Source organism: Copadichromis virginalis, linkage group LG7 (assembly GCF_057382275.1).
Source record: "Copadichromis virginalis isolate Kocher_CV1m ecotype Utaka linkage group LG7, C_Virginalis_male_GT1.1, whole genome shotgun sequence".
NCBI classification, from domain to species: Eukaryota; Metazoa; Chordata; class Actinopteri; order Cichliformes; family Cichlidae; genus Copadichromis; species Copadichromis virginalis.
The window spans coordinates 67,667,110-67,691,278 of record NC_140624.1 but is presented as its reverse complement, the minus strand read 5'-3'; the positions used below and the strand labels follow the sequence as shown (position 1 = coordinate 67,691,278).

General features: G+C 41.1%; 3 protein-coding genes across 3 annotated transcripts; 2 read left to right on the top strand and 1 right to left on the bottom strand.

Annotated features, from left to right (window-relative positions):
* Positions 1-2,817: 2,817 nt before the first annotated feature.
* Positions 2,818-4,531, top strand: pyurf (PIGY upstream open reading frame). The gene is made up of 2 exons (XM_085464921.1): positions 2,818-3,221; positions 4,288-4,531. The coding sequence occupies exons 1-2, from the start codon at positions 3,019-3,021 to the stop codon at positions 4,421-4,423; spliced, it is 339 nt and encodes a 112-aa protein (XP_085321047.1). The 5' UTR covers positions 2,818-3,018; the 3' UTR covers positions 4,424-4,531.
* Positions 4,532-4,595: 64 nt separating this feature from the next.
* LOC146706703 (phosphatidylinositol N-acetylglucosaminyltransferase subunit Y-like) lies at positions 4,596-5,103 on the top strand. The gene has a single exon (XM_085464922.1). The coding sequence runs from the start codon at positions 4,607-4,609 to the stop codon at positions 4,817-4,819; it is 213 nt and encodes a 70-aa protein (XP_085321048.1). The 5' UTR covers positions 4,596-4,606; the 3' UTR covers positions 4,820-5,103.
* A 3,191-nt stretch (positions 5,104-8,294) lies between these two features.
* Positions 8,295-17,828, bottom strand: tat (tyrosine aminotransferase). Its single transcript, XM_085464920.1, has 12 exons — positions 17,619-17,828; positions 15,709-16,013; positions 15,502-15,606; positions 15,299-15,366; positions 14,959-15,117; positions 14,381-14,519; positions 14,238-14,290; positions 10,343-10,495; positions 10,076-10,204; positions 9,791-9,874; positions 8,578-8,676; positions 8,295-8,487 (listed from the first exon to the last, which is right to left on the bottom strand). Exons 1-12 carry the CDS (start codon positions 17,621-17,623, stop codon positions 8,347-8,349), a joined length of 1,440 nt encoding a protein of 479 aa, XP_085321046.1. The 5' UTR covers positions 17,624-17,828; the 3' UTR covers positions 8,295-8,346.
* Positions 17,829-24,169: the final 6,341 nt, after the last annotated feature.

Sequence of the window (24,169 nt, the reverse complement as noted above, 5' to 3'; positions counted from 1 at the left end):
CAAAGAGGCATCTTTGAATGCACAACATGTCAAACCTTGAAGCAGATGGGCTACAGCAGCAGAAGACCACACCGGGTCCACTCCTGTCAGCTAAGAACAGGAAACTGAGGCTACAGTTCACACAGACTCTCCAAAACTGGACAACAGCAAATCGGAAAAACGTTGCCTGGGGATCTGAATGTTGTGTTAAAAAACACGAAGTCATCCTGCCCTGTATCAGCAGGTCCATGTAATGGTGTGGGGATGTTTTTGTATCACACTCTGGCCCAGCTGAGCATCATTTAAATGCCACAGCCTACCTGAGTGTTGTTGCTGACCGTGCCACGTGTGTGTGTGTGTGTGTGTGTGTGTGTGTGTGTGTGTGTGTGTGTGTGTGTGTGTGTGCTCTGTTATTTCCAGGTGAAAACACAAATGCCAGATTAAAAACAGAAACGTGATCATTATCAAAAATAATCTGTGGAGGATCAGAGGAATTCCTCTTCTTCCAAAAAACATCTCATGACCCCTCAGATCAGATTGTTTCCTCGTCCTCTATATTTATACCCAAACCCTGTACAGTCTTGGCCTCATACAATCAATAGTCTTTTCTAATGGTGTTGTATCTTTGCCTCTTTGCCTTAGTGAGAGCGTGTGGTTGTCTCACTCTGTGTGTTAGTCCTGTCGCAGATCGGCAGCCTGTCCAGGATGTACTCCGCCTCTCGCTGGATGACAGCTGGGATAAGCTCCACTGTGCCAAAGATGTGTTGACACCTGTTATTTCAAAATGGATATAGTGTGAAAGCGAGATATTTCGAATACCGCAGAAAATCGGTTAAGAGATATGAATGATGTGTTATGAGTGAGGCCCACTCATAAAGGTTAATGAACCTTTAAAACATTATTTTATTTATTTATTTTACTTCCTACATTACCTTGGCCCATTTTTTGTTTTCTTTGTTTGCTTGTTACAATTTCTATCCTTAAAAATTCATAAAACCTATGAACTGAATTGATGACAGAATAGATGATTCTCCCACCGTGGGAGAATCCAGCTGCCACTCGATGTGAGCCAAGCTCTCACTACAGTCCTTCAGGGAGGATCAGATCCCTCATATTCCCAAACAAGACTATATCTAGACTGGTTGGGCACACGCTTCTATACCTTGAAATATGTATGAGACAATAAAAACTGAGACTCTGAGATTTAACCAGTACACGGACTCTCCAGGACACCATGAAGTTGGAATACAGCCAGAACCAAAGGGCAGAGGGTGGTCAAAGGATCTCAAATGTTTTTCTCTGATTTTCATCAAGTGTCTGAGTCCACACGTCTCAGTTGGAAAAAGTAGGAGTTCTGATTGTGTCACATCAAAGAGTGAGGGAACAGTGGAGCAGGAGACTGACAGACAGATCTGTGCAGTGTCGGCAGTAATGTGGATCATCCACATGGAAAGGATCCAGTTGCGATGGTTCGGGTATCTGACTAGGTGAGGTGTTTCCAAAATTTCCAAGCAAGAGAAGATTCTGGGTCAGGCCCAGGATGCACATAAGAGAACATGTCTTTGGGAGAGATTATGTCCCCCACAGGAGCTGGAGGAGGTGGCTGAGAGGCACAGGGAGGTGTGGCCAACTCAGACTGCAGCGCCCCTGCTCTGTGTCGAGCACCCAGAAGATGGATGGATGTATTACACTGAAAATGTCAATGTGATTTTTAATGAGATTATTTTCTATTAAAGCAAAACACAAACTTTTAAAATCTGAGTCTGTTCATTCATGGTATAAATAACCTCATGCTCCTCCCAAACAGCTCTGTGAACCCACATCAGCACTTCAAGAGAAATGTTCATTTAGAGCAGGATGTTGGTGGCATGCCGGTCATGTCCAGATGTTCCCCAGAATTCATTAGGCAGTGATTTTTCTGCTGTCAGCAGACATCTTTAGTGTGATCTCTTTGATAAATGGGACATTTTGAACATCAGAGCATATTTTCTTCTGTATTATTTTCAACATGTCTGCTTTACTTTGTTGTTAAAGACCAATAATGACAATCAGCCAGTCATGTGCTGCATTTTGGCTTGAACAGGTGTCGACCTTTTTCAGTATCATTTCAGCCTCAGTCTGTGTTAGAGATGATGGATGCCTCTCAAGCAGGCCCATCTAATTATTTATATATATATATATATATATATATATATATATATATATATATATATATATATATATATATTTATATATATATATGGGATATATTACAGCTAGAAGCAGTTTTTTAAAACAAGTTGGTTGGGGCCCTGCCAACAAAGTCTCAGAGCAATATCTTCAGCCACATGGATGGGAGGGAATGCATTCTGCCCTGGCTGGCACTGAGCTCTACCACAATGTTTAATATTGTATGGCTCTAACCTGCTGGGAAATCATTCCTGGGACATCTACGGGGCTTAAAAGAAATCAGACTCCAAACAGCAACTGTTGCAAAATTCACAAAATGTGTATCTACATTAGTTTCCTTCACTTAAAGCCACTGTTAGGGTGGCCGTGACTTTTATTATTCTAAGGATATTTACCACAGTATGGTGGGCAGCATAGAGATCTCTCCTTATGGTGATGTGGTGTGTAGTCTAGCTGACCAAATCAGTGCTTTTCACATTCATTTAATGTTTATTGTTTCTTTGTATGTTTTGTCATTATTTTATTTCCACATCTGGTCAAAGCCCACACACAGAATACGTTTGAATGAAATTAACACTGGGGCACTAACAGTGGAACACTGCCACCATGCGGGCAAATGTGGAAACTGCGCGAACAAACGTTCACCAAATGACATGTACGACTAGCAGTGGTATCTACCGTGTTAAATATAGTATGTTAGTTTGCATATGTGAGCAAGCGCGTGGTAGATATTTTTATTGAATAAGTGAAAAAGCGGAACATTTTAAACCCGAAAGGGCCAGGGAGTCACAGGAAGCGGACTGATTTCACGGTTACACGCGTACTTATGCTTCCTGTAGGAGACTTGGACGCGGTAGGCACTTTGTGGTCATGTTTAAGAATGTTTTGAGCAGATTGCTGACTGAAACCTTCTTTGTTGAGCGTAATGTGAGAAACACGCCGTTATTACGGAGGGTAGCTGCCGTCTCCGCGCCGGTGAGGAGCTTTACGGACGTGAAGGACGAAGCGCAGCCGCCTTTCGACACCGCCCTGCTGGAGGTCCTCGTATGTCCGCTGTCCAAGAAACCGCTCAGGTAACACACACACAGACCTGTGCTCAGGTTATTTACACGCTCTGGTTTACTCTCACTGTATTCTGCTTTTTTCTGTTCCTGTTGTTCAGCCGCGTTGCTCTCTAGCAGGACAAACGGCACCACCTCACACGCACTTTCTAATGTGTAAAACAGTTTGAGCCTTTTAAATTGTTCAGTTCTTGTCCAGTTTGAAGACGCAACACTGCGATGTACTTGCTGATTGGCTGGCTTATTAGGGTCTGTCATTTGCCTTCGCAGATACTTTACATCTGTGAAAACAAATGGAAATTATGCCTGAATCTGATTTAGCTGAACATCTGTGTGGCTCTCAACACAACCCCTCACTCACATAGACAAACACAACACCTACGCCAGGAAGCTCTTTGTGAACTACGGCTCAACATTTAACACCATCACCAAACAGACTGGAGTTCAGATGAACCTGGATATTAGATTTCCTCACTAATCGCCCTCAGATTGCTGTTAACCACGAGTTTTGGTTGTTGTTAAGTTTGCAGATGAGATGATGCAGTTGGAATCTGCCAACAGTGATGATACAAACAGCAGGAAGGAGGTTCACAATTTGACCCCATAGACTGATGATAACCTGCTCTTAAACACCACAAAGACCATTACAGACTTCAGGACCTTATGTGTATATACTTCTCAAACTTTATACTTTGTAATACATGTCAGTAAATTGTATTATTTAAGTACTGTCCGTATCCTCCACTGAATCTTTTTTCTGAAAAGTTCTCTGAGATCAGATTTAGATTTTTAGGTTTATCTCCTAAAACTTTTAAATTAATGATCATCGAGCTTCCTGTTGTTGAGTTCCTGAGGACTGCACACGAGCACATCTGTGCTGGTGTTTTTTACACACACCCATTGTGGGCAAATGCTTGCATAAATATGATAACATAAAACAAGCATTGCATGTGTGTGTCATGGTTTTATTAAGTTCAGATGAACTACAGCTGCTACTGCTGCTGCATTCACAGTTTGTAGGAAATGTCAGCACTTCAGTGCTATGAAAGACTTATTCTGCTATGTTATTCCTCCACAGATACGAGCCTAAGACCAACGAGCTGATCAACGAGGAGCTCGGCATTGCCTATCCCGTCATCGACGGCATTCCCAACATGATCCCTCAGGAGGCCAGACTCATTCGGAAAGATGCTTCAGACACACCTGCACAGTAACAGAAAAGCCTTCACTTTGAGTTGACCTGAGCAAAAACAAACTGGACGCTGGCTTTAAAAAAACTGTTTGACTAAATAAAATTGAGGTGTTGGATTCTTTCAGTTGTATTTTGGCATTCTAACCAAAGCGCACGTAACACATCATCATCCGGCAGCGCGTTACCTCCGAGCCCATCTGCAAACATGTTGTCCCTGTCTGTGATGGTGGGACTGGTCCCCATAGTGTCCCTCTTTGGTTTGTTCTACTCTGCGGCGGTGGATGAGAACTTCCCTCAGGGCTGCACCAGCAGCAGCAGTGTGTGCTTCTACAGCCTGCTGCTGCCCGTCACCATCCCCGTCTACGTCTTCTTCCACCTCTGGAGCTGGATGGGGATCAAGCTTTTCAGGCACAACTAGGCTGGCAGCTCAACACAGATGTGTTGAGTTGCCAGCCTCACACAGTTGTAAAACATCTGTGGCTGAAGTGGCTTTCATTTCTTTAAGCCCTTTGGAGGAAGGTAAAGACGGATGGTGCATGGATGCTTTTTAAAGCTGAAAATATTTTTGTGTCTCATTTAGAGTATGAGACACAGTATGTTAGTCAATACAGCTGTTAAACAAACCCCTGGATATCATTTGCACATAGAGTAGAAGGCTGTATATTTTCTGAGCAAATAATAAAAATCTTTATGCAAATCCACTGTTTCCATACTTGAGTCCTGACTTCACAAAACGGGAACATCTACTCGTTTTAAATGAATGCATTTGAATATATAACAGACTACATTTGTGCAGAATCGACTGTGCTGTGATCTGCAGTGTGTCTCAGTTTTATTGCATTCAGAAAATTCACAAGCTGACATTTAAAAGTGGAACTCAGACAAACTTGCCTGACAGCTCAAACATGACAGAGCACCCAAAACTTTTAAGTCGTGCTGCACAACACCGTCCTCAGATGTGTTTTTCTACCACAGTTCATGTTGAACTCATGAAAGCGTGATTCCTCTTGTGATGAATGTTGGGAACGTTCAGCAGGAGCCTTCAGCGTGCATCATAGAGGGAAACGCGATCTGACAGCATTAGAGCTGCTGACTTTCTGCTCAAAGTCTCGGGTTGAGCTCGAGGTTCAGGAGCAATGCAAATTTGACACACGCTGCTCTTCACCTGAAGCCACGAAAACTGAACTGGTGTTGCAGAAATGATGTAGTGTCTGCTGGAAAAGTTTTGGGAATGCACAAACTGTGACGTCTAAGGACTTTTATCTGAATCAAGAGTTACGATGGAGGCAGGTCGGAGTGTAGAAACCTGAAGATTCCTGCTTTTGAGTTTCAAACTTTGATTTTAAAGTTGTTTCTTTTCTTCTGTGTTCTCACAGTCATGCTGTTTCTTCTCGATTTTCTTTCCTCACAGCTGCTCATCCTTCTGTGAAACAGAAAGAGACAGGTTGGTTATTTTATTGAATTAGCGTGACTTAGTGCTCTTTTGGTATGAGCAGAGACGCCCAGCACTGAGCTGCTGACGGTAATTTTAAGTTGGAGAAAGTTGAAAAGAGTCACTGCTTGTTTGATTTGTCAGTTTTGCAGACAGCAGCACACAGAGCACTTGTATCATCAGTCATGAGCAAACTTCCACTGGCTCTACTACGTATATATCAAAACAAAACAGAAATTTGATGCCTGTGATATTCCAGAGAAAGACCTCAGGCTTTATGTGGCACGTATGTGCACATCTATCCATAAACTGGATTAATCATGCAAACTGCACGAACGTGAGATCCACGTGGCTGCATGAGGAGCTGTCAATGCTACGTTTGGTGCCTTTAAAGTTACCCTTCAGGATATATATTGCTCTTATGGCTTATTAGTTTCCCAGGTGAAATATGGATATGGCATCCTGCAGTTGCACCAGCAGCACAGTGGCCAGCAAGGCTTGCAACGCCTGCCCTGACCTCATTCATTAATGAATCTGTGGAGGATGGTCATCATTTCCTCCATGGTGCTTTTGGTTATCCTGCACAGTGTGGCAAGAAAACAAACCTTCCCATCGCCCAGTAGGAGGCTCCACAGACCAGCCAAAAGTTATTACCAGCCGTGTCATGGCTCCATCACTGTGGGCAGGCAGATGGAGCAGCATGTGAGTGTTGTTGATAGTCTGAATGCTGGTTTGAGATCAGCTTCAGTGATGAAGGAGGACATTCGGTGTGCATAAGGAGATTAAAGGCAGTCTTTAGGTCCCAGCTAGCTCAAACATGAGATAAAATACGCTGCACAGGTAAACTCGTGTTTTCTTTCTGAGCAAATCAGTTAAGCCAGGACTAAAGTTAAGCTTCATAACTGCATGAATGTAAGTTTTATATTTTACTGGAGCAGTGCTAGTCAATCCTTTCTTTTTTATTCCCTAAATATAGAAGTGTGTTGTTTGTTGTAATCATTTGTTTTGCATCAAATATTTTTAAAAATATTTTAATCCAGAGACAAAACTCGGCTTCTGGAAAAGAAAAAATGATCACGTTATGAGTCCTAATATTTGTTCCACTGTGTTGTAAACACAAGTTCTCCAAAATATTTATAAGAATTGATAAGAAACGAAGATCACTGAAACTATTAAAACCTCATTTTAACATGTTTTTGTTCAATAAGCCTCATAAGTTATGGATAAACCACATGAACCTTGTGTTTCTGTCATGTAGCGACTGATGCTGATCAACTGTATTTGGCTTTGCAGTTGTGCAAAAGTCTTGAGTCACCCCTCGTTTCTTTATATGTTGCTTCCTAGGAATCAGACAGACTTTCTTGTTGAGCAGCAGTTCTCTTTCTGAATCTCTTTTAAAGTTTTTCTTTGTTAAATCATTTACACTGATCTATGAATCAATTTTGCATAAAAAATACTCCGAACCCAAGGGATGAAAAGGGGTTGTGTAGATACAACTTAGCAAAGAACCAATTTGAAATTGTATGTTTACACTTTGTTACTAACTGCCTGTAGCAAAAATATCATTTGTTCCAGTTTCTTTAGTTGAATCTCTGCAAAATGCCAAAGATAGCACACTTTGAACTGAGGACTGGTGGGTCTAAAAATACTGTCTGCAGCAGATAAACAGTATCTGAAAGTCATGAGGAAAACGTCCTGCAGAGACCCGACAGGACCTGAGGGATGCATTTGGATGTTCAGCTGCTCCATCTACTGTTCACTGAAGCCTCATCAGAAACGTTCTCCGTGGAAGAGTGGCTGTCGAGAAGCCATTCTTAAAGAAGGGAAACGGGAAGAAAAGGCTGTGAAAGTTACGCAGGAACTGGACTGAAATCATGGAAACAGGTCTGATAGAGCAATGAATCCAAATGTGAAATTTTTGATTCAAATCATCAGAGGAGGATTATTTTGTTTCTGTTTATATTTTATTCTGCGATTTTTCTTTAACATTGAATATTTATCCTTTACTTGTTATGTCAGTACAGTTTATTATATTAACTGTTAACAATGGCACAAAATGCTGTGTCTGAAAATAATGCACAATATTTATACTTCGTCTATCTACATAGATAGATAGATAGATAGATAGATAGATAGATAGATAGATAGATCGATCTCATGTATGGAGGTGATTATCAGTATACAAGGCTTATAAAAATAAACAAACACATTCACTTCCTCTACTTGTAGCTCAGGAAAAAAAGCAAGCATAAGCTAACAAAGAAGCTAGCTGCAGATTATATCAAAGAGGTGTGTAAGTGAAATACAATTTATATAAATATACAAGTACAGGTTAATACAAGCTGTCAGTATAAAATATAAATATCACATTTGTTCATTTCTTAAGAGTTTACATAAAAATTACACCATTAGATATGCTGTTGCATGCTTTTTGTTGCCATGGCAGCTTTTGAAAAAAAGATTTCAGGGTAATGTTGTGGTGGGACAGCTGTAAGACTGGTACAGCCCCTGCATTACTGGTCCAGGTCATTGCTGTCACGGCTGGGGGGGCGATAGTGGCTCTGGCAAAACTCCCTGATCCGAGCACAAGCCTCCAGCATCATCTCCTCCGGGACTGTCACCACAATGCGGAAGAAGTTGGGATACTCAAACGCCTGTGAAACGTCAGGAAGGATGGAGTTTAGAAATATGTCGGTGTGAGGACCGACGAATCAGCAGTGAGAGGAAAGGTGATGGCGTCTTACCGAAGCAGGCAGACAGAAGACAGACTGCTCAGTCACCAGCCGTTCGGTGAAGTCCACATCGTTCTTAAAATCTGGGAAGTGATCCATGTCGATCCCAATCTGGAAAATGTAAACACCATGGTTGGTCTAACCTCTGAACTCTGAATGCTGACATCATTCAGACTCCTTTACTGTGTGCACACTTCATTTGTAGTTTCCCACCAGTCAATGAAATCTTTCATTTTCAAAGGTATTCAGACCCTTTTAGTGGTTCCGACGTGTTCTCAGCTGTATTCCATTTGCCTGAATCATCCTTAATCATCTGACTGGAGAGACTTGAGAATTTCTCACATGGGATATCAAATCCCATAATTTTTATTTCACGTCACCAAAACTCTCAGTAGATCTCTTTGATAAAACTATGGTGAAGCAGAAATCTGCCAGCAGTGTCCCCGGGTGCTTAGCGGCCAAACTTTGGGAGAAATTTAAAACCATGAGGATTCTTCCTACATCCGTCAGTCTGGCCAAACAGAGTAGCCAGGCAGGTAGGTCCTTGATCACAAAGGTGACCAGGAGCCCAAACAGTCGCTCTGATAGAGTTTCAGAAGTCCTGGAGAACCTGCTGGTAGCACCACCATCTCACCAGCACCCCATCAGTCAGACTTTTATGTTATGGGCAAAGAGAAATGTAAACTATGACAATCTGTCCAAAAGGCCATAATGTAACTATTTGTTGCCATAGTAGAAGCACTTTGTCCATGTATCTACATCTCACATCTGCACATGGACACGCCTAAACTCATTATAAACCCCATAACACTCATTACCTGCTGACACTAGCCCCACAGAGAAGCACGGCGGTGGTATCATCGTGCTGTGGGGTGCAGCAGGTACAGGGAGATGAATGATGAATGCAAATAAATATAAATATTGTAGAGATTACCTAAGCTGTAACTGCTGCTCAAAGACCTCATTCAATGTGTGAATTAAAGGTCTAAAAGCTTCTGTAAAGTTTCTGTTTTAAACTCACAAATCTGATTTTTAAAGTCATTTAAATGGTTAAGTGTGAGTCATTTGCAAAATCCAGACACTGTGGAAATTTCCCATAAAATGTGATAACCTGGGCACAGAGCACAGTTCACTGCAAAAATGATGATGATAAGTAAACTAAATGTGACTGAGAAAATGATCATGGCACAGAAATTTGAATGCAAACCACACGTTCAACACTCACCATGATGTACATGGCTCCTGAAGGCATGACAGGGTTCAGGCCGGGGACGGAGGACAGCTCGCTGAAGCAAATCTCTGAGTTAGACTGAGGAAGCAAAGGATGATAAACCGTTCACACAGTGTCATGTGATGCATATTAATGTGCATTACTATGTGATTTCAGACAGAATTAAGACATAACAACAAGAATCTGGACTGAAGGAACAAAAAAGGAACCAGGGTCAGCTACTGCTACTCAAAGTTAATTATAAAGGTGGAATATATTAAAACAACTTCTCTCCATTACCTTAAGGAAGCCGATGGTGTTGTTGTAGAAGCTTTGAGGAGTGCTGTCGAGGATTTGCTCCAGCGCCCCCTGAACGATGCTGCAGGCTCCCAGAATACGCTGGCTGAGTTTTACCAGACCCTGTCGAATCTGAACGAAGAAACGTGTCAGTCGGGTAAATGTAATGTGCAAATTATTGTATATCATTGTGTGTTTGGGTTTGAGTATTGGAACAATCGGTCAACGCTTCCCCCATCAGGAACTGTAAAATAAATAAATAAAAAGTACCTCAGTTCCAAATATATCATCCCTGTCATGGATGAGGATCCATCCCATCCTCCAGCCAGGCACCAGCCAGCGTTTAGCCAAACCGCCACAGGACAGGATGGGAACATCACTGCTGAGGGATGCCATTGAAGGAGAACTGCATCCTGGGAAAACCTGAGGGCAAAAACAAGAATAAAAACTTTATATTACATATGCAGATATTTGACGTTTACAGATGTTTCATTGAGGCAAACTGACGTGCAGCCGTTTTAATTCATATGACTTAAAAGGAGAAAATCATCATGCTGTTGTTGTTTGGATCAGTTTGGGTTTCCCACAGACTGACACCACAGTGAAAAAAACGAGAGGGCTTGGAGATAAGCGGAAAAAAATCATAGGAATTCTTGGTAATTTTGAAATTATGTTATTAACACGAAGGCTCGGTGTTAAAGAGAGACCAAACTTTCTCAGGCAGATCAGAGGAAGGACGGGAAGACCCAGGGCTGGAGGTGGGTTGCAAAGCAAGTTGCAGATGCACAGCAACTATTGCTGACTGAAGCAGCTCAAAGAGAGCACTTGCTCAAAGAGATCAGCTGATGTCTTATTTATTAATTAAGCATTTCTGTAGTTATGCTTTCTTCATTTCAACTTGTGTCTGATGCCCTCCTTAAAAAGAAGAGGAAACAAACTTCTGTCATTTACACAGCGATGTATAGTCAGAACTACTTTCATCCTCATGTTCACTAACAGCATGACAGCAGCTGTTTACAGAGTAAAACACAGCAGCGAGGAAAGTGTTAAAAGACACAAACAACAATTACATCAACTTTTTGCATAATCTTGCATAATCTTCTTCCTGAAAGTCTCACAAAAATACCAGAGAGAAACAAAAGGAAGAGAGTTAAAGAGGGAGGCCGATGCTGAGGTAACCACAAAGAGAAACGTTTCACCTACAGAAAGCTGGTTCTTATTACAGCTGCGTGACATGGAGAAAAGACACTACCCCGCATCCTATTGGCCAGACTGAAGTGAATGACATAACAGCAGCACTAACGTGATTGCATAACTCGTTTTCTGGCACAAATGTCTTAAACGCCTCTCAGATCAAGAGGAGGACAAATGTAAAGCATTGACCAACATAGATGCAATGAAAAGCTTGATGGAGACAATGGAGTGAATGCATGTGCAGCTGTGTGCATGGCTTATAACTGTGACTCATAGGCAGGTCAAACATCTCCACAGAGAGCATGTTGACTGTGCAGACGTGCCCCATAAAACCACAATTTATCACTGAAGGGCTTACAGAGGTGAGGAGCAGGGGCACTGACCCACTGCCTGAAACGTCCTAGGTGTTGCAGCTCACAGTCGCCGCTCACTGAAAAACAGGCCTCACCAGTGCACCCTGAGGCCACGTCTCCACCCACCACACGGCCCCCATTCCTCCCCAGGTTCTGCTGTAACAAAACCAGACAGCTGCAGTAATTGCAAGCACATGCAGCCAAAAAAGTGCAAAGTCATTCTGGTCTGCACATGCTCATTATGGAACGGTCCAATGGTGGCGAGGTGGTTTGTGGAAGCACCCAGTAACCCCGACTTTAAACTATTACACTCACAACAGCTCCCACAAAAACAAGCTTTCAAAAGTTGTTTTTTGTTCAGCTTTAATATCATCAAGCAGGCGAGTCAGCAAGTCCACTGCGACACAAGGCCTCCCAGTGTTTTTCCACAAAAGCACACATCTTCATCTCAACTCCAGAGCTGAGATGAAAACGTGTGAAGATGGCAAAGGAAATATCACAGACGATGCAGTGTGCAGCATGCATGTACTAAATGCCTCTTAAACGACTGATCGATCGATTGTTTTAGTTTGCACTCATTAGACAGACCAACACATTGTAAAGTGCAAAAGTCAAAACAGCTCAGATGTAACAAAGGACTGGAGGGAATAAATCCGAACAAGACCCAAACTGTCAACTTCAGCTGAGACAAAGATGATCGGAAACTCCTCAAAACAAACCCCCACGAACTAAAAGATGCTAAAGCATCATCGTTACTGTCTACTGCTACGTGAGTTTTATTTAGTAGAGACATGCCTGGAGGATAAAGGTGAGGCAACAAAGAAAGAAAGAAACGAGTGTAAGTTCAAATATTTCGGGAACCATTTATGTCAGAGGTAGAACACTCTATATGTACATATCATTTTTAAAATAATAGTTAGTATAAATGCATATGATGCACTTATAGCCTATAAAAAGGAAATAAAGGTGTTCTTACTGATCAATTTGAATTCTCAGTGGAAAATTACTGCACTGTTGCCTCATCTCCATTTGTTGCGAGCTGACAAACAATATGATGGCTGCCAGAGAGTGTGTCTGCTTATCTGTGGACATATTTGCATGACCTTCAACTAAACTTTGACCAGTACAGATTTTCCCAGACTGATGGTATATGGCCTGCATTTGTATAGCGCTTTACTCAGTCCCTAAGGACCCCAAAGCGCTTTACACTACATTCAGTCATTCACCCATTCACACACACATTCATTGTTATAAGATATGCATGTTAGAATGTGTTGCATCACTGACGGTTTCAAGAAGAGTTGCAGAATAAGAACTTTTCACATTTTATGAGCGGAGATCTAATTTTATTACTTTCAAGTGCGAGAAAATATTTTAGCAAATGTGAGGACAATAAGCTTGTCCTCATAAACGTTACGTTACATTATTATTCTTATTATGAGCAAATGCAATACTGCTGATAATGAGCAGAGAAGGATTTGTAACTGGAAGGTTTATATAACATATTTAGTTCTGAATATAACAATATTTAAGACCCTATTATCCTTCGATGTACAGTAGACATTGATTGGTTTTAATATGTTGGAAAAGTTTTGCTTTTGAAAAAAATATCTGAAAGAATCTTGAGAAACAGGAATATTTCACAGTTTCTGATAATGCAAAGCTGATGAGCAATCAAACTTTTGAAAGAGCTCCACGATTACACCCACGTGTTCAGAAAAACAGTGTGACTGGTCCAGTATAGACCGAGCTGTCACTATATGCTGATGATTTAATTCTGTTTATTAGACAAAAATCTGTTCTAGCTTTATTCCATTTAATCAAACCTGAAATCTTTAAAGAAAACCTGTAAGTCACTGGGCCTAGAAAAACAGACCACAGTTTTGCTGCATAGTTCTACTGGAAGTCTGTTCCTGTTAAAAGGCAGGTCTTTCTCCCCACCATCACCAAGAGATGTTCAGAGAGGATCGTCTGATTGCTCGGGTCTTTACCTCACTATTTAAGGTGCCCTGAGAAAACTGCTGTAAATTGGAATGAAATGTAATATTCCACACAGGTGAACAAACCATACACTTATTAGATAATGTCAACATAACTCCTTTTGGAGCAGTGCTGGTTATACAATGCTAGTACTATTTTGTGAGTGTACACTCGATACTTGTTCAAATGTTCAAATCACATGTTTTTGCTCCTTTTTGACAAAAGTTGCTTTAAATGTCCAAAAACATTTGTGTGACAATTTGTGGCTTTTACAGTTTTTACAACCAACATGACAAAATGATAAAATAGAAACATGTGGGACTTACCTTTTATATTTAGTACTGGACTGTATGTTTTAACATGGATGCGGTCTCACTTTAAATCTTTATCTATCCACTGCTTGTCCTTGCTGACCTCCCGGCCACTGGCCTGCACAGAGGCACTAATCCCCCCCATGTGCTGATGTGAGGTTGTGCACGCACATCAGCACATGCAGAGCCAGGGCAAATGCCACCAATTGGAACAGAACATCTACTGTCATTGTGGTTTAAAACAAAAAGAAAGTGCCTCGCTGGTGTTGCACGAGCCAAGCCCACCTGTGCTGAGATGCAGCTTGTGTCGACAGCTGCTACACTCACCATATCACTGTAGATCTCATCAGCCAGGATGGGGACACAGTGTCTGGAGGCCACTGGACAAAGTAAGAATGGAATTGTTTGAGAGATGTTGTGTTTGTTTGCTTACAAAACTGGAATTCTTCCCCACTCTGAGTGCAGCCAACCTTTGAGGATCTCCTGCAGGTGCTTCTTGTTGAAAACAGAGCCACACGGGTTGGATGGGTTGGTGATGATTAGACAGGAAGTCCTCTCATCAATCAGGCTCTCCATGTGCTGCAGGTCAACCTCCCACGACTTCTCCGGCTGTGAAAATAATCATAATACATGTTTATGCACCGATGAGTGTTTATTATCATTACTTTACTTGGATATTATGTTCATGCCACTTTTACTTTAGTAACTTTACAAATTACATGCTCATAAAATCTGATTCTTTGATATAAATGAATCCAGTTAACAGAAAACATAAATGCTGTGTGTTCCACAGCCTTCACCGTCACCAGCCTCATTCACATGTTTCCTGCTCTGTTGCTCCTTTGAGATGTGGTCATTAAAATATGTGAAATCTTTCTGGGAGAAATAACAGATAAGCTGAGTGTGGCAGATCCATTTGAGTTTACCCATGATTGATGTACTTGAAAAGATGATGCCACTAAAATGTAATAATCATAACTGTTCCAGCCCAAAAAGTGTTTAGTGCTTAGGCCAGCATTAAAAACAGAGAAACTGTCCCCACACTTACAAGCAGGTTGTAAAGTTTGACCTCGATGCCCATGGAAACAGCCAGAGTTTTATATAAGGAGAAGCCTGGGCACGGTACCAGGATATTGTCTCCTGGGTTGCACAACACACTGATAGCCAGGTCGATGGCCTGACTGCATCCGCTGGTCAGAATCACATCCTGGAAGAGAGACAGGGTCTTCTTTAGTTCGGAGAATCTGTTAATTTCACACAGGAACTCAAAACAATCCACTGTAACAAGCAGATTGACGCCAAAGCCATTTGCTACTGAGTTTTTAGTAAAAGTGTAGTTCACATTTCAGATTTAGGGGCAGACGGTAATGTGTGTGAGGAGTGAGCACCTCTGCCTCCAGTGGAGCCTCAGGGCAGCTGTAGAAGTTTGCCACCGCCTGCCGACTCTGCAGGTAACCTGTCAGTGGACGCAGAGAAAGGATTCATGATTGTATATGTTCAACAGTTTCTTCTGCGCTTTGCTGGCTCTTAGAAAAACATATTCATCTTTGCATCTATCTTTTCACATCATTTCACTTTAGGGATGGCTCACCGACAGAGGGAGCATAGCCGTTGTATTTTTGGGAGTCTATGGCATCCTTCATGGCCTGAAGCACTGCACCATCGGTGGGCAGGTTTCCAAACACGGTGGGATCCCCTGAGGAGCAAAGGTGAAGGTAATCAGCAGTTAGAAAAAACAAAGAATAAGCATGATGCAAACCCCCAAATCTAAAGGGAATTTTACGAGGAATCTCCTCACCGATCGAAAGTGCGATCATGGGTTTTTCCGGGTTCGGGGTGAGCTTCATCCCATCCACGATGGCCCTGATGGGGTTGAGCGTGTTGTTAGCCATCTCCGAAGGCTTCACCTCCCACCTCTGCCTCCGGCTCTTAGATTTGATCGGGTATAAGGCGCCTTTGATGTTGACATGGTGGACGCCATTCCCGTGCACCCCGTTTCTGTTCACTCCATTTTCATTTAGGGTTTTTCCATTTACCGTAGTTTTGCCACAAACTCCATTCCCGTTCATCTGAACCATGTAAGACTTGGTCTCCATCCTGGAACTAAAGAGTCCAGCACAGGATTAACAAATGATTCATTTAATCAGACTCAGTCTTGTAATGTGCCGTACTTTGTATCTATACTCTCCTGGATTGCAGAGGTGTCAATTTCATATACAATATTTATATATTAAATATATAAAAATATGTATTGATATTTATCATATTTATATCTGTAACTGTATTACAGACATATTTATTAATATATTTATTTAATGTAAACGTATGTATTTTTATTTATTTTTCCCAGTTTCTGTGAATATGTAAATTGATACAAATGCATATAAATACCAATGCAGAAAAATCCTAATTCTATAAATTCATTAGTTCCTTTGTTTATTTTATTATGACTGATTTCATCATCAGTGATTCCTCTGCATTATAGAATGTTTATTTATTTCTATTTATTTATTTGTTTAGGTATTTACTAAAGAGAGAGCTCTGAGTGTTTGTGATGGTGCGGTCACCAACAACTAATAATATATAAATACATACATGCATACATTTACCAATTAATACATAAAGTATGTCAAATTAAAAATTTATTTTAAAAACAATTAAATCACCACAAAAATTAATTCAAATGAATACGAACATTTTACATTAATTAGATTAATTAGAATCTTTATTTGTATTTTTTATGCATTTAATTGCTCTTTGTGTTTTTAGTACAATGACATAAGTTGAGTCCAATGAAATAGAATAAATGAATTAATCTGGGCCTTTGGGTTCGCCTTCTGATGTTGATGCATTTAGTTCCTTTCTATTAAATACATTTAGTTTATTTAATTGTTCAATTCTGTTTTCATTTCTTTAATTTGGCTCCGTCATCTCCGGTATATGAACAAAGGGCTCCAAAAAAAGGGGGGGGAGGGGGGTTCTTGGTGTTTATTGGGCCTGATTACTCCTGCTTACTTCCAGCTGTGTGAACTTTGTGTTTGGAAAATACTAAAATAAAATACTAGAAATACTAAAAATCTTCCACCGACAACCTTCATACATCAGTATTATCTATGGGGGTTTTTTTTTTTAAAAACAAATATATATATATATACACACACACACACACACACACTCATATATATATATATATGTACTATACTATATATACTGTAACAGTTGTTAATGGTCTCGCCTACATTGTGAAAAAAATCTTTTTCCTGAGGTACAAAAAAAAAAAAATTTGTAAACTTTAGGTTTTGTGCGTAAAAAAAGAAAAAACAAGAAACAATTTATATATTTTCCTCATCAACGTGAATTATTGATCTGCTCAGATTTTGATCTCTTTTGCTGGATTACACTTTAACTTTCAAAGCTTTTCTGTTCAAGATTGTAATAAATGAAAGTGACCGCATTCACAGGTTAATATTTCATTGATAATTCATTCATAGATTCATCGGTCTACAAAGAAGCTGAGGTTTAGTATTAAGTGGTTTAAAGCATAAAGTTATCCAGTCGTAATAAGAGTGCTGTAATGTGTAATATAAGTCTTTGAAAACTTGTAATTTATCAGGATGACACTCAATTCATACGTGATTTTAAATCTGCCAATTAATGAAATTACATAATTTTTTAAAAAAAGAAAGAAAAATAATGTTGTTTACTTACCTCATGATTTATTCAAAGTCTCCAAAAAGCAGCAGCGCAGTTTAATCGCTCTCAGTTAAATTAAAGAACAGAAGCCAGGAAGTACAAACCCGGCTTTATAGCGAGATCCCTGAAAATGGGTGTTGAGCCCTGCCCATAATTCCATTGGTGGAGGTTGAGGGTTGTACCATCACACCCCTCTAACATCACTAACCAGAACCATACGACCACAAAACCTTAACAGCATCAATCAGCATGTAGGAGCAGTGAAAGAGAGGAGCTGGCCTCACGCACAGGGAGACCGCCTCAGTGCGTCACGCCAGAATCAGCTGGGGCCAAAGCGAGGGTCTGACAGCAGGGCAGAAATCTATTGATCGTGAAGGCAAATATGAGTCCCACAGCCGGGGACATATGAAGGTCTGCAGGAAGTGAAAGTCATCTTCATCTCAGGCCAAAACATTACTAACATTTTAATGCTTTTAATGACCTAAATACACTTTTTTTTTTGTGTGTGTGTGTGTGTGTGTGTGTGTGTGTGTGTGTGTCCTTTACATATTGTTGTGATTTACATTGCTGTGCTTGAGAGTCACCATCTACTGGAACCAAATTCCTTGTATGTGTTTGTGCATGTACTTGGCCATTAGACGCACTTTCCATGGAAGAGTCCTTCTTCCATGGAAATGAATGAGTCTAGTTTCCAGCACTGATCAGAGACCATCCAGATCAAAGCTTTTCCCAGGAAATATCAAAGTGATGTCATCACCTTCCACTGCTTCCTAACTTATAAACAAGGTTTCTTCTTTGCTTTATGCACATAAAACCATAAGACAACAGAAAAATTATGAAAGAAAATTGTGAGAAAACAAACTAGGCTCTGCCTGTGAATCACAGTCTTCCTCCTTCCATCTCCTTCTCTGGTCTTTCACTCTCCACTTGCTGTCCACCTGAGAACGAGGCACAATCTGCTATTATTTAATTACCCACACTTAATAATAATAATGATGGATTGGATTTATACAGCGCTTTTCTAGGCACCCAAAGCGCTTTAAAATTCCACTATTCATCCATACACTGGTGGAGGCAGCTACAGTTGTAGCCACAGCTGCCCTGGGGCAGACTGACAGAAGCGAGGCTGCCATATCGCGCCATCAGCCCCTCTGGCCAACACCAGTAGGCAGGAGGGTAAAGTGTCTTGCCCAAGGACACAACGACCAGGACAGAGAGCCCGGGGATCGAACCGGCGACAGATGCGCTTCCTGACCCCCTGAGCCACGGTCGCCCCACTTAACAGCTCTTGCACCTAATCCATAATAAAGTAATGACAGGAAATGTTATAGAACCAAGAAATTGTGTTTATTATTGTTTTTATACCTGAATACCTCTGCGATGCAACAACTGATGGGTGTGTTATTGTGACCTGTCCTGTACTCCAGCTGCTGAGGGATTCACTGCTTTAGCCTCACACAGCTGCTTCTGTCACTGTTTCCTCCTCGTGTCCTTACGGGGCATGTCTGGACAATAATATAACATGAGTAATAATTTTAAAAAATCGATACACATAAAACACACACACACACGCACATGCAGTGATCTCCAGAATACTGTATATACTGTATGGCCACAAGTTTGCATCATGGTGCTGATCCATAATCCTTCCCTTATTGGGCGATCGTGGCTCAAGAGTTGGGAGTTCGTCTTGTAATCGGAAGGTTGCCGGTTCGAGCCCTGGCTTGAACAGTCTCGGTCGTTGTGTCCTTGGGCAAGACACTTCACCCGTTGCCTACTGGTGGTGGTCAGAGGGCCCGGTAGCGCCAGTGTCCGGCAGCCTCGCCTCTGTCAGTGCGCCCCAGGGTGGCTGTGGCTACAACGTAGCTGCCATCACCAGTGTGTGAATGTGTGTGTGACTGAATGTGTAAAGCGCTTTGGGGTCCTTAGGGACTAGTAAAGCGCTATATAAATACAGGCCATTTATTCCTAGTGCTATGATAATAAAGTAAAAATAAACAAAGTAAAAATGATAAAATAATGTATTTATGATGATTCAGTTTGTTTGGCTGTCCACCCTGTGCAGGCAGCAATCTGACTAAATGTTTAAACTAAAGAGATACAATCATTTTGCTGCTGCAGCATTTTGTCATATTTAAAATATAAATCTAATCTATAATCTGTTTACAGATTATATATACAGTGTGTGCGGTTTTTTGAATATCATAATTCTAATATTATAATATTCCATATTTATGTGGCAGGGAAAAGCCCTGTAGCTCTTCACGACCTCCTTCCCGGCTCGTAACCGGCACGCACTGCCGTCAAGGGCGAGCATTGGTTAATGGACATCATGTGACTGATGCAAGCCTTTTATTTAGCAAAATTGTGAATAATAGTTAAATGTTTTTGTTGAGGGGCACAGGCAGGACTCCACACGCACACACATAGAAGAAAAAATGCCTCAAGAAAAGGGCACTTGGGGCACCCAACGTGCTCAAGCCCCCTCCACCCCCTCTGCACGTGCCTGGCGTGAACACTAAACTGATCATCACGTCTTGTCTTGTCAAGAAGCTGGTAAGGAGTGTGTTGTGGGAGCGGAGCTTTGCTGTAAATATCGAGTGTTGGATTTCCACCTTTCACACCACGGACCACAGAAGGAGTCACACTTTTGAAAACTCTTCAGACTCTCTGTTCATTATTCAGTGTAAATAAACTGACTGTCGCTCACCGGAACTACCTGGTTGGATTTTATAAGACTTAAATTTATGGTTGTGCCCTCTTTGTTCCAGGCCCTGGATACATAAATCATAGTACAAAACACAGGAAGATGCAAAACACTGGGTCAAATGACCCAGGACCATGACACGCTCAGCCTTTCTCGTCCTTTTTAAAGGAATGAAAATGTACAAGTCCAACCTTAGTGATGTAAAGAGTGTGAGCAGCAGCCAGATGCTGTCTATCAAATGCACTAGATTATCTGATCATCGGTAAGTGATGAGATCCTGGCAGTTTGGAGATCTGGAGAACCAAGAAGGAAAGACATCAGAAAGTGCTGCTGCTCATCCATCTCAGAGGTCATTTCAGAACAAGTCCATCATTCTATAGCAAGAACTCCCCAACGAATTCACCCCAAGGTCAGACTACGCAATACTCAAGTAAACAGCAAAAAACAAAGCACAAAACTTCTGGAACAGACGAGACCAAAGTGGAGATGTTTGTCTATGATACACAGCAGAACGTTCGGAGGAAAGGCCTCAGAGCAGCTGTCAGCACAGTGGAGGAGGAGTGATGATTTGGGCTCTGTGTGCTCACTGAGTGGTCAGTAGAGCTGGGCGATATGAGATTTTTTCATATCACGATATGTTTTTTTCATTTCAGTCGATAACGATATCTATCACGATATAAGCCAAATAACTATATTTGTAAGATTTAAATGTGCCGTTGCTCACAAGTAAAATGTGAAATAATCAGCAGCTTGTTTTTATTTAAATATTTATTTCCCATAATAAGTTCAACAGGGTAGATGTACTTAAGGAACATGAGACTTTTTCAGATAAATAAAGGCAAATATTGCAAACTACACAAAAGGCAGCCGCTAAAGCGTTTAAGTTTCAAAATAGAACAAACGAAACAGACTAAATTGTCAATTCCACTTAGAAACAAAATATTAATTCTAAAAATAAATCTTAGTTTGTTTTACAGAAGAACAGACAAAACTGACTAACTTTTGTCAATATCAAATAAACTGAGAACTAAAAGGAAATTCTCAATCTCTCCTTGTTGTATAGCTGAGCTTTTCAAACAGTTTTGTGCGGTCAGTTGTGCGGTCAGCTGAGCGCACCATCCGCTCCGAGCTCCCTGACCTGCACTCAATCTACAGCAGGCGGTGCTGGACCAAGGCCAGGAAGATGGTGAAGGACCTCAGCCATCCCAACAACAGAGTGTTCTCTCTGTTGAGGTCAGGAAAGCGATTCCGCTCCCTGAAGACCAACACAGAGAGACTGAGGAGGAGCTTCTTCCCGCAGGCGATACGGTCTCTCAATCACACCACCACACAGTACTGACCCACACATATGGTTCTTACACACACACTGGACTTTCTGGACTTTGGTTTTGCACAACACTGGTCACTATATTCTTCATTTCCGGTTAATACTTGTACAGCTGCTGTTATTGTGTATATATTTATTTATATTTAGATTTCTTCATACATTCTTATATAGTTCTATATTGTGTATTTTGTTGTACAGTTATTTTATTTTCAACTTTAATTTATATATTTATCTTTATCTTATTCTTTCCCAGTTAAATTTACCCTTCATTCTAATTTGTGTTGTACAGTTATTTCATTTTTAACCTTAATTTATATTCTATTCCTTCCTAGTTAAATTTACCCTTTTTAATTTTTCATATTTATTTCCTATCGTATTCATAGCCTTTTCCTTTTTTGTTCTCTTTAGGTCACGAGCAGTTGTCCAAGCATTTCACTACATATCGTACTGTGTATGACTGTGTACGTGACAAATAAAATTTGAATTTGAAATTTGAATTTGAGTTTTAACAGTTACTTTAGTCTGACAAAAGCCGAATGACGAATTAGCGCTTCCAGTCAGAGACTGAGGCTACGTCCACACGTACACGGGTATTTTTGAAAACGGAGATTTTCCGTTTTCGTTTTAAAAAATAATCCCGTCCACACATAAAGGCAGAAATGAAGGAAAACGCTGCTATGAACATGCCAAAGCAGCAGGTGGCGCTAGATTCCTAACCGTGCAGAAATGTTGGCCAATCAGAAGTCTAGAAGCCTTGGTGGGAAAAAGTAAACAAAGCTGGGGCATAGAAGCAGAACAGAGTCGTATGTGTGGAGGGACAGTAACTGTGTGTACATGTAAGCATTTAAACACTGCAGAGAGTAGAATTAACAGTAACAGTATTGTAGAAATTCATTTCACCGAAACAATAACGTGGCGCACAGTGTGACGCATGCACCAGTTTATTGTATTTCCAGACTTGCTTTCGGCACATTTACAGTGCACGCTACTCTGTTTTTGTCAGACTTGAAATAGCCGAAATACCTTCACACTACGGAACTTCTATGGCTCTTCCGTTCGACAATCTCTCCGGCATTGGAACCATGATCTGTTTTCTCTTCGGTCACGCTCGGTTGATTTTTCTAGTCGGCACACTCATTTCCTCCATTATGCGCTGGCTCCATTACCCGCTGGCTGCTTCCCAAACAAACACATGTGCGGCTTGGCACTTGTGCTGAACAAGTCACGCGACGTGACGCTGCGGCTGTGATTGGTTCGGCTCTGCGCTACTTAGTTTGGATTGGCTGACCTTTTTTTAAAAAAAATTTTTATTTTAAGAGGACAAGAGCGGCGAGGTCTATCGCGATAGCTTAATTTCTCTATCGAGTAAAAGTTATATCGCGATACATATCGTTATCGTTCTATCGCCCAGCTCTACTGGTCAGTGAACTCCTCCAAACCGAACCACCTTAGAACGATTTACAGTCTCTGCAGCTCCTGCACATCATTTACGCTTTTACGTCACGTACCAAGACAAAAAGTTACTGGTTCATGGAGGCTATAAAATACTAAGACTGACGTTTGACTGAGAAAAACATGTTCTGCATTCACGTGTGCGGACAGCCAGTCACTGTGTTCTCAATCAATAGCCGACAAACAAACAGAACTTCAAACCAAACACACTTAATGCTCGACAGCTACAGTGAGCACTCTGACTGGCTGACAGTGAAGAGGTGGAAACTACTCTTTATGCAACGGCCCATCAGTCAAGCATCATGCAGTCATTTCAAAATAATGTCAATGAAAAGGAGACTCTCCTCTAGCTTTCAGGTCTGAGAGGTGAAGCCAGCGTTCTGCCCACTGACCAGCAGGGAGTGACTCCTGTTTACAAAAAAGCAACAGCCTCTGCCCCATCTTTAATCTGCTGCTGTGCTGTGGATTGTTTTTGTGGTGGTGATCTCCTCCATATGGAGCTATGGGCATCTGAGTGGCGTCTGACAGAAGCAGCTGTAGCAAACGAGTTTTATTGAGGGGACCATGACGTTAATTTGTAAATAAGATTTTTCTGTGGCATCTGAATGAGAAGGAAAGCTAACATGACAGTGGCAGAAGCACTCAGCAGGAGGTTTCATAGCAGGACTTCACTAACCAATGAAAGCTACAGTGGCTGCTTTTTATTTTCAGTTCAATTCAAATCAGTTTTATTTGTATAGCAACAAATGACAAGAACAGTTTACTCAAGGTGTTTTATACTGTGAGGTAAACACAATTTACAAATAATAGAATACTTTAAAGTCTCAGCAGGAAGACTGAAGAATGCCTTTTCAATGTTATTGTGTGACTTCTGTTTCTCTTGTTTTTGTTTCATGCTTTTGGGGAGATCCTGCAAAATCCTGCCTCCTAATCTGAACGAACTCGATGTGTTAGTAAAAAAAAGGTTTGCAAAGTTGGCAAGTTCTTCAAATGTCCTGCCTCAAAATGCTAAAAAACTAAAACTGTGTTTATTGGCACAAACAGCCAGAAAAAAAACTGTTTTCCCTGTTTAATTTCTAT

Coding starts and splice junctions, on each gene's coding strand:
- pyurf (XM_085464921.1), top strand. CDS start 3,019: ATGTTTAAGAATGTTTTGAGCAGATTGCTGACTGAAACCTTCTTTGTT. Junction 3,222..4,287: donor CTGTCCAAGAAACCGCTCAG/GTAACACACACA, acceptor ATTCCTCCACAG/ATACGAGCCTAAGACCAACG.
- LOC146706703 (XM_085464922.1), top strand. CDS start 4,607: ATGTTGTCCCTGTCTGTGATGGTGGGACTGGTCCCCATAGTGTCCCTC.
- tat (XM_085464920.1), bottom strand. Junction 15,118..15,298: donor AGGCTCCACTGGAGGCAGAG/GTGCTCACTCCT, acceptor TCTCTCTTCCAG/GATGTGATTCTGACCAGCGG. Junction 8,677..9,790: donor CAGGAGCCATGTACATCATG/GTGAGTGTTGAA, acceptor TACATTTTCCAG/ATTGGGATCGACATGGATCA.